Below are 9,410 nucleotides of genomic sequence, written 5' to 3'. Positions count from 1 at the left end.
ATGCCCATCCAAGCAAAACAAGTCAACAGGACAACTGAATCTACTCACACAGGACCACTGACTCTATCTACTACAACTCTCAGTAATTAAGCCTAAATAAGGAATCAAATCAACTGAGCCCGAGACCTGACCTCATATTATTCATTCCAAATGAACCAGACCAGACTTGAGTCGCTTACGAAGCTACGCGTGCATGCGCATACTCATTTTCTTCACGACCACTGCCTGATCATTTTCTCATCCTCGTTAGCTAAGCAACAAATCGCAGTTGGTCTTATGTCATCACACTCAGAACAAACTCGATATACAATCGAATAATTCAAAGCCTGCATTATACAAATCCAGGTGACATCTAACTTTTACGGATCACAATACTAACCCAAGTTTAAAGGACAATTTTAGTTTACATTCGAACACCTGACTCTTTGATATCAACCATAAAGGGGAAATAATTAAGAAAGGGGAAAGACAAAAACTCATGCTAAAAAAACTGAGAACGCATACAGGCTTTTTACACACATACACCATGTACGCCTGAATAGGAATATAAAATGGATAAAGGAAAAACTTGGAAAGAAAAAAAATTGAAGGCTAACTGTACAACAACCGCTGCGAATCTAGGGGGGAAATTACAAAAAGTTGATCTTTTGTGGTATCAAGATATCGAGGATCATGTCAATAAGCGAGTACTATCTATCACCTTACTTGCTGGAGCTGTGTCCCTTCGCTCAATGTAGGCAGAAGGAAACCACCCTGCCTTCCCTTTGCACTCACCTTCTGACCATCCATGGGGTGTTACCTGTTTATCATTCACAAAGTTAATATACTAACATAATAGGTAGAGCAGTTCCACGGTGTACAACGTTGGAACTGTATAAACAAGACTCGGGATCTTAAAATTTTGAATTTTAAGGAAAGGTAAATAGACAACAATGGCCATCATGTATTCGAGTTAGATAGCAGTGTAGCTAGGTTGGATCCTGTAAGGCGAGTCATTTAGTTCTAGTAGAGTTAAATATTCTTAAGTTCCGCCAGCACGATGTAAGCCCTGGGACCCACCGAGTGCAACACATTGTTTGACTCGATTCACCGCCAAAAATGGCTACCCAATGTTACACTTGAATCCATGTTTCATCTTATAAACATACTGAAATCTCTTCGAGTACCTGATATGGGATTAAAGGTTGGGGTATCACACTTAGCAGAGATTCTGAAGTCTAATATCGACAAGGCAAGGCCTAACCATGACATGGATATACAAGATATATCTCAAATAGTACATGAAAGTTCGTGGGAAGTCCTGCATCCGAAACACATGTCCAACATGGTAACATGTCTCATAAAGTGGCTTCAAGGTTGGTAGATAGAATATTAAGAATATTAGTTATTAATGCAAGTAACAACTAGCTTAACTACGATAGGCATCCCTTGGACTGTTATCAGTTATATACTGGAAAACACAGAGTACATATAATTTGCAATTACGAAAACACTTAAAAGACCGCAGAGAACTAGCAGTGAACCACCAGAGTAAAGAAGGACCAATAACCTGAATGAATACCAGGAAATGGAGACGAAACCTTCATTCAGAGGTAGCAAAAGGACAGACCATAACTGAGCAAGAAGAGAGCAAGTGAATATCGGGTATCATAGACTGTATCCATGATGTAGCCAAGGAAAGGCTTGTTACAATAGCTATCTTAAACTCATATTGTTACCAAGAACCAAGTAAAACCATGCCTAGAAGACACATGAAATAGAAGACAGATGCATGTAATAAGGTGACAGATGCAAAAACTCCACTTCTAACCTTGCCTTCTTTGATAAAATAAGTATTTTCAAATGTCAATGTTCTTATATGCAAACTGTACCTACAAGACATACAAAAAACCATATCTAACCTTTGTCTTCCTATGCATGTGGACCTTTTAAAGCAATCAAAACTCGATATGATGTTTTCTAGGTCTTAAGTTGCATTGCATGATACAGCAGCTCTATCATAGAGACAATGTTCCGAGTTTGCACACGCGTAAATTGGAGTTAACCCTTCCCACAGATTAGTCCTGTAGCCTGTAGGCTCTAGTATATGATCACCTATGTAAAGTTGATGGCAGGCCACTTTAATGACAATAAAACCTTGAGAGAGATTCAGGTACCCGAAGTTTTAAAACTGTGATCTACAATCAATAAAGCAATCTAGTGACAGATGACATAGTGACAGGATAGGTTTCAAATTGAGGACTAACTGCAATTCAAGCTAAGGAGGCAGCATGAAATATAACATTTAAGCCAACTATGGTCACTTCTACAAGTATGTATCTTGAAAGTGATTACTAGTAGCTGACATAAAGGAACAGTTACACTTATAAAATTACTGATGAAATATCTCGAGACCTTTGAACGGTGTCAGCTAAGCTTCTACTTTGTAGAAATAACCATTATCATTGTTAATAAACAAGACAGATGCATTTTCCTTTTGCATGAAGTGCTTTATGTCAAATTAATTAATTTGAATTGGTATATCCCAAGTCCCATCACCGCAAATTTTTTTACTTGTTAATCAAATGGAAGTCTAAATATAAGTGACACTTAGCTCTATATGAACTGCTTTTACCAAAGTTTTTGGCCACTTTCCTTTCATCTCTTCCTCTTCTCTGGTTTCTCGGTTCTCGCCTATACTCCCTTTCTTCTTGATGTTCTGCATCTGCTTCCCTTTATCCCTATCCCTAGTTGTTAACTTGCTCTTCTACGAAGTTCATATCTATATTCTGCTTGCTTCTGGCCATATAGAAGTTGTCATATGTATAAAACCATGGAGTGCTATCAAATTTTAGTACTAACCAGAATATCAAGGCAAGTAAGCTATGCAACATTTACGATAAAACTAATTAAATTTTCAAATACTACAGACATGTTAACAGCTAAGGTGGTCTTCTCTAATCATATAGCTGTGGATAAAGTAGGAGTCATCTTGGTGGTTAAAAATAAATCATTATTCTTGATGAAGTACCTAGTTATATAGAATATGGTAGTAGATTACAAAAAGAGTACCTTAGCACCAAATAGACATGAGAAGGTTTCTAGATTAATGGTCATATTCTGTGATTAGAGAAAAAAGAACAAACTTCTATCACATTACTATCTTTAGTTCTGCTCTTACCACTACTAGTCTGAACCATTTTAACACTCAAAGAATATGGAAACTACAAGTCCAAACCATTTTAACACTCAAAACATTGAATACCCAAGGGTTTCAGATGATCCATATAAGCATGCATAATGGCTGAATGTACCTGACGAACAACAACATAATCACCGACCGCGAGACTTAACTCTTCATCCGCTTGAGCATCAAAAGGGTGCACTACCTGCAAGTAAATTTCAAATTAGACAAATCTACCGTATTAACCATCATCCTGACATTAAAGTTCATATTAACCTTAAGTTTGACTCATAAGGACAAAATAGCGAGGACGAATTTCAGCAGTGGATTAGAGTTATATCCATGAGGATTAGTATCAGAGCAACCGCATGTGACCACTTATATTTGAGAGATAAGTATTAACAATATGGGAGATCATACTTTTGCATCCATTGACCTCCGTGAGCATATAGATTACACCACTCTTTATGTAATTTGTGGCATGTAAGTGTATATAAACATATTAGGTGGAACGTCTTACGTCTGCAATGAAAAATAAAGTTAAAAGTAATTCGATGGAATATCTTACTTCTGCAATGAAATACACAGTATGCTGACCATTTGTTGAGAGATCTCCAGATTTGTAGAATTCCTCATTTGCACTTTGAGAATGCTTCTCAGTGATTCTTGCTGGATTTAGTGAAGGCTCTATATGCGGCTTCACTAGAATCATCTATGTTAATACAAATATATTAGCATTTAAAGGTGATTCATTCCCACAGAATTTACATGATTCTTTCTGGCTGTAACAAAGAAACCCATACCTCAGTATAAAGTTTGTCTAATATCTCAGCAGCATTTTGATGATATGATCTCTCAGCATCAACCTGAAGTAAATAATAGATTGTCTAAGCAACTGTACAAGTAGATTTTAGTATCATATTGATGTGGAATACTACATGAAATGATGAATACAACAACAAAGCCGTTATCCCAAATTAGTTAATGATACAGTTATTTTTCTTCTAAAATTCAAATGCAATAGCATTTGCAACATTGCATTAAAATAACAGTTGTATCTAATCCTCCAAATCCATGTTCTCATCATTATTTCAAGTTTGCAACATTTGTTTGTCAGTTCAACTATAAGTGGAACAAATAACAAACACGCATGGGACTATTGAATATCTAGGGAGAATAAAAAATTTACAAATGGACAAAATTAGAGAATACCATAAGAAAAAAGAAGTGTTCAAATTCACTTTCTACTTCCAGAAGCATAAATAAAATGAGAGAGCACACCATTGTAAGAAGTCGTTGGAAAGTAACTTCCTGTTGTTGAGCCTCAACTGACGTCATAGCAGCAGTCGCCTCTATCCCCAATGCTGATAAAGAATTTTTAAGTTCAGATAATTTTAGTTCTGCATTCCTAAGTTTTACAGCATCCTCTGGACTAGCACCAATTTCCTTGGACTTCAACTGGCGTCTACAAACTTCTGCAGCCTGATCAGTTGAATTTTTTACTATTTTTTGTATTTCATTTCAAGAGTGTCCGGAAAAAAAACATTAGATTTGCACTACCTGAGCCTCCATATCCCGCCTAATCCGCTCATAACGGTGAGTCAAGTGGCGAGCATCTTCTAAAGGAGCCCCCGTTATCATTGTTCGTAATGGATCAAAAACCTATGAGATACAAATGGATTAAAGAGTAATTTAAATAAATGAGTGAAATATAGACAGCAAAAACACTAACCACTAACACAACAAAAGCAACAAGAAAATTTTTATACACAAAACTTTGGGGTGGTTTTACATGAATGCCTCCCATTTATCGCTCTTAAGGGTCATATCGTCAGTTAAAATTTACTCTGTCAGCTTTCATTCTGTCATTTCTTCTAACTAGTGCGTTGCATCCTATTAGCCTCCATTGAAATACAAAGACTGCAAAAATAAAGCTACTACAGAATATGCCGCATTATACCATGAGATGGTAAAAAAACATGGCATCTAAAACAGTTAAAGGCATAACGTTTTGAGAGGTTAGCTCAAAACATGAAAGCAAGAACGTACCAGAATCAAAGCAAACTAAATTTGTATTAGTATAGTTCAAAGGTGTGAAATTCCTAGACTATTCTACAAAGTTCCTAATAGAGTACTTGCCATACATCATGTGGTTGCCAGTAATTCAGATAAATGATCTAATAATGTATGACAAAGCAAAGACCTCACCTGATCCCCCAGTACTCTTAGGAGATTTTCCATCTCTTTTTGCATCAAAAGATGAGAATCGCCAAACTCAAGGGAAGCCCCCGCGAGAGCAAAATCAGACCTTTGATATCCATTTCCATATTTGCAACAGCCTTCAGCTAGCTTTGTAACTGGAGAATGGAAATTCACATTTATCAATCAAGCTTTCAAACTGGTAGAGTATGATGAAAATTTGAAAATGTCCTTACCTACTTCCATTTGCTTTGAACTAATTGATATAAAACCTTCAACACCGCGCACAATCTCTTTTTGGAGGTGCTTAATAAAATGAGTTAAAAGTTTTATCAATTAAACTTAATCTAGAAATCAATCTGAAATGCCTCCTTGAAAATTTTAAATACCTTTGCCGCTCTAGTAGAACTATAAAGCATTTGAAGATTTTGGTGGCACTGAAGCTCCGCCTCATCAGAAAGAGCAGAGTCATGACCATAACGTCCACTAAATTGCTTAAAAACCGCCTGTGCATATGGAAAACATTAGGGAAGCATGTTCAAGAGCCAAACAAAATTAAAAATGATAAATGGCCTATACCTTTTTAGAACAACAGAGAATCTGATATGCATAAAGGCATAAGATATTTGCAAACGTTATACATACATCATATAGAACACTGTTCTATATTCACCATCTGTTGAAAACTCCTTCTAAGGTGTGTTCCTCCCCTATCCAGTGACAATGACAAGAGGTAATCCTATACACCTTTGATGTCGAAAATAATTCCGCGAATCAAGATAAACTTTAAAGCAGCTAGGCACGCACGCACGCACACACACACATATATATGAAGAGAAGTCCCCATTGTTATCGAGGCGCGCGCCCTGGGCGCGTCCCGAGCGCGGGGCGCTGCGGGCTGGGGCAATTGCGTCCCGCACCAGAGGCGGGGCGCTGCACACACACAAGGCGCGCGCCTCGCTGACACCTGCATCATGTAATAGACTTTTTCTTCTGTTTTTTTTAAATAATTTACATATTACATATTTACATCATGTAATAGACTCTTTATTGCTAGTTGCTCATTCATTCTCCATCTTTTCATATTTAACCTATAAAAAGGAAACAATAATTAGTAATTTAGTATACTTGTTTGCTAATTGTAACTTCCTTCTCTAATTAGCACGCTAACTAGAAAATTATGAACATGTAATATGTAATTGTTACCTCCATTCTCTATCTTCTCATGCTAACTAGCAAATAGCAATTAAGAATGCTAACTAAAAAGTTATGAACAATTATATTTTTTTAATCACTTAATTGTTACTTAAAAATACATATATCATATTTTAAATAAAAATACATAGTTCTTATTTGTTACTTGCTTGTTTTGTTTCATAGACTTTTACTTATGTTGAAGATTATCTTGCATTGTCATTTGTGAAAACTTATGAACTTCTCTATGTTATGCATGCTAATTAAGACTCTTTCGTGATTTAGTCTGTAAAATTATATTTTTTGATTTTTTATGTAACAATTTATAAACATACTGCTTATATGCTTCTTTGTCTTATGTTGGAAAATATTAGTTTGAGTTGTGCGCCTCAATTCAGTGAGGCGCGCGCATCGTTGTGCGCCTTGCGCATGGTGCGCGTAAGGGGCCTTTGCGCCCTGCATTATGCCTTGCGCCTCGATAACAAAGTCCCCACAAAGAAACAGTGGCGGGACCGAAAAAAAGTTAGATGATTCTTTTCAAGCAGACTTCGAATTTTATGGCTATACTATCTCCACTGCTTAATGAATTAATTGGTTTCTATAGCATACAACTGGAACTAGGTAAGACAAACCAGAATAGGCAAAACCTTGCACACAAATTAAACTGGATAGGTAGATGAGAACAGATATCATCCACATAATGTAAAAGTCTCTTTTAAAAATATTCTATAACCAGTGATGTCAAGAAAACCGATGGGTAACTTCAATCTAGTAAGTGTCGTCATCAATAAGGCAAAGCCCAAACTATGAATTAAGCTAAATTCATGCTGTCAGTCAGAACCCTCTTTAAATTCTACCTCTGCACTTTGGAGAGCTATTCGTTCACCTCGAACCCTCTCATAAACCTGAAAATCCGTGTTGTTTGTGGGTTACGTTTGGAAGTGGGGATTTTGGTTGTATCAGCTGGGCAGAGATCATCAGCATGCAGTTTCTCTCCTTCTGATTTGGATAGCTTGGTAACTAAACCTTTCTTCAGTCCAGATCTACATCATCAGTGACAGCTGCTGCAATCCCCTAAGTTCTACAGCCACATTGATCATTCCAGGCAGCCTCTGTTGCAGGAAATTTTTTCGGAGTTGTAGAGATGATTGTGGATCAAAAGTTCCATCCATAGAGATGACTGTGGACCAAATGTAACATGCCTGTCTGTACCTTATGAGAGTCAACTGTTCTTCAAATGCGCTTTGCCAATGGTAAAACACAATCAGTTGGATGGACTTTTATCACATAAGGATTTGCACTGCATAATTGAAAAGCTGGGGGATGCTAAATTCTCCAAAGGTTCATCAGTCCAACAGCGATAGTGAAACAAGGAAAGTAAATGAATACGGCAGAACTTGTAAATTAAGGTCCTCAGAGGCTGTTGACAGTATCTTTAGCAAATGGGACAAGGTTCTTGCGAGTGTAACACCTAGCTATTTGTTGATCCAAAGGCGACCATGAGAAGCTCCTAGTCCGACGGGTCCATAAGACCGAACCTATAGGTGTTGTAAAAATTCTTCTAATACATGACAGGTTTAATGAAACTGTTCAGACGGGCCTTGTACTATTGCTTTAGCATTATACTTGGAAACAAGTTTGAAATAAGTAGGCTATGTCAATGATGCCTCTCAAAGAGGGGTACAATTCTACCACAATATCAGTAAAGATGAGTGGAAGGTTGGTATGGGTAGCTGAACTTTCAAGTATGTTATACATGAGCTCCTAACACCACTTGGGCATACAGTGTATTAGCATGACGACCATCTCTAAACTCAACGCAGAAAAAGTCTTTAGAATGATGGACGCTAGTTCCTTTGTGTAAAGTCGATACTTTGATATTTCTAGTTCTAAAGAAATCCCTCCCTCGAGATTGAGCTTTTTTAATACAATCAGAATCATTGGGAGACCATGTCATTAGTTGAGAACAACAGTAGCATAATTTCTATCTTCTGTTGGTCGAGACCATAGACATTGCATATTGGACAACGCAAAGCCTGGACAAGCAATTTGAGCTGACGATTAGTTAGAGTAAGGATGAGAGTCACAGGTGTGCTGAATGCTGGGAAGAGGTGAGCTACAAGGAAGCATCTGACTCTTTGTGCAGACGAGAGGCAAGAGATTTAGATATAATTATAACATGCCGTTAAGGAGGCAAATAAACTGGACTTCACCAACCTTATTAGTTTCCTTGTTTTTTTTCTTGTGAAGTAACCAAAACATACTTTTATGGACATTATTTCTTAAAACCATAAAAATTTCAGACCCAAAAAGCTTTTAACTGGTAAACTGCCAGTACTCACCCAAACACACTGTGCACTCATCCACTTTAGGATTCTTATATCAGTTATGATCAGTTTTTGGACATGTTTCTTAATTACCTCATATGCTGCTATGCATAACCATAACTGATGACCAATGACAAATAAGTGTCTCAGGTACAGGCATACTATGATGACATGTTAATATGTCGGTGTCGATTCGTGGGGAATTTCATGGGCAAGTCTATAATCAAACAGATCCTCTTAAACGACCCGGCTCCGATTCTACTGACAACATCACGATCAAGCATTCAATTTGATCATGCCTACACACTCTGCAGCCATAAAACCGAACTACACCAGTCCTCTGTAAACTTAAAATTTCAAGAAATCGATTTTTCTACTTAAGCAACAGTTAAACATCAAACAAATACCATCAATCCCATCAAAAGACTCAGTAACCACCACTAAAATCAAAACCAGAGGACTTGAAAATTTCCCACGATAAAGAGGCGACAAAAACAAGAAATTAACTCAGTGAGTCGAGATTGACC

At 37.1% G+C, this 9,410-nt stretch overlaps 1 protein-coding gene across 2 annotated transcripts in view; it reads right to left on the bottom strand.

The window, feature by feature from the left end:
- Positions 306–9,410, bottom strand: part of LOC109837042 (SH3 domain-containing protein 2-like) — a 9,391-nt gene continuing 286 nt past the window's right edge. The window contains exons 2-10 of one of the 2 annotated variants that reach the window (XM_020405118.1): positions 5,752–5,873; positions 5,599–5,668; positions 5,372–5,520; positions 4,724–4,825; positions 4,445–4,645; positions 3,967–4,029; positions 3,732–3,875; positions 3,294–3,368; positions 306–799 (exon numbers count right to left, since the gene is read on the bottom strand). In XM_020405118.1, the coding sequence (XP_020260707.1) occupies positions 671–799; positions 3,294–3,368; positions 3,732–3,875; positions 3,967–4,029; positions 4,445–4,645; positions 4,724–4,825; positions 5,372–5,520; positions 5,599–5,668; positions 5,752–5,873 (1,055 nt within the window). In that variant the 3' untranslated portion in view covers positions 306–670. Of the gene's footprint in view, positions 800–3,293; positions 3,369–3,583; positions 3,686–3,731; positions 3,876–3,966; positions 4,030–4,444; positions 4,646–4,723; positions 4,826–5,371; positions 5,521–5,598; positions 5,669–5,751; positions 5,874–9,410 lie in introns of those variants that run through there. The other variant, XR_002246160.1, reaches the window with a different exon arrangement.

Source organism: Asparagus officinalis, chromosome 4, assembly GCF_001876935.1.
Source record: "Asparagus officinalis chromosome 4, Aspof.V1, whole genome shotgun sequence".
Classification (NCBI taxonomy): Eukaryota; Viridiplantae; Streptophyta; class Magnoliopsida; order Asparagales; family Asparagaceae; genus Asparagus; species Asparagus officinalis.
This window is presented reverse-complemented; position numbering and strand designations above follow the sequence as displayed.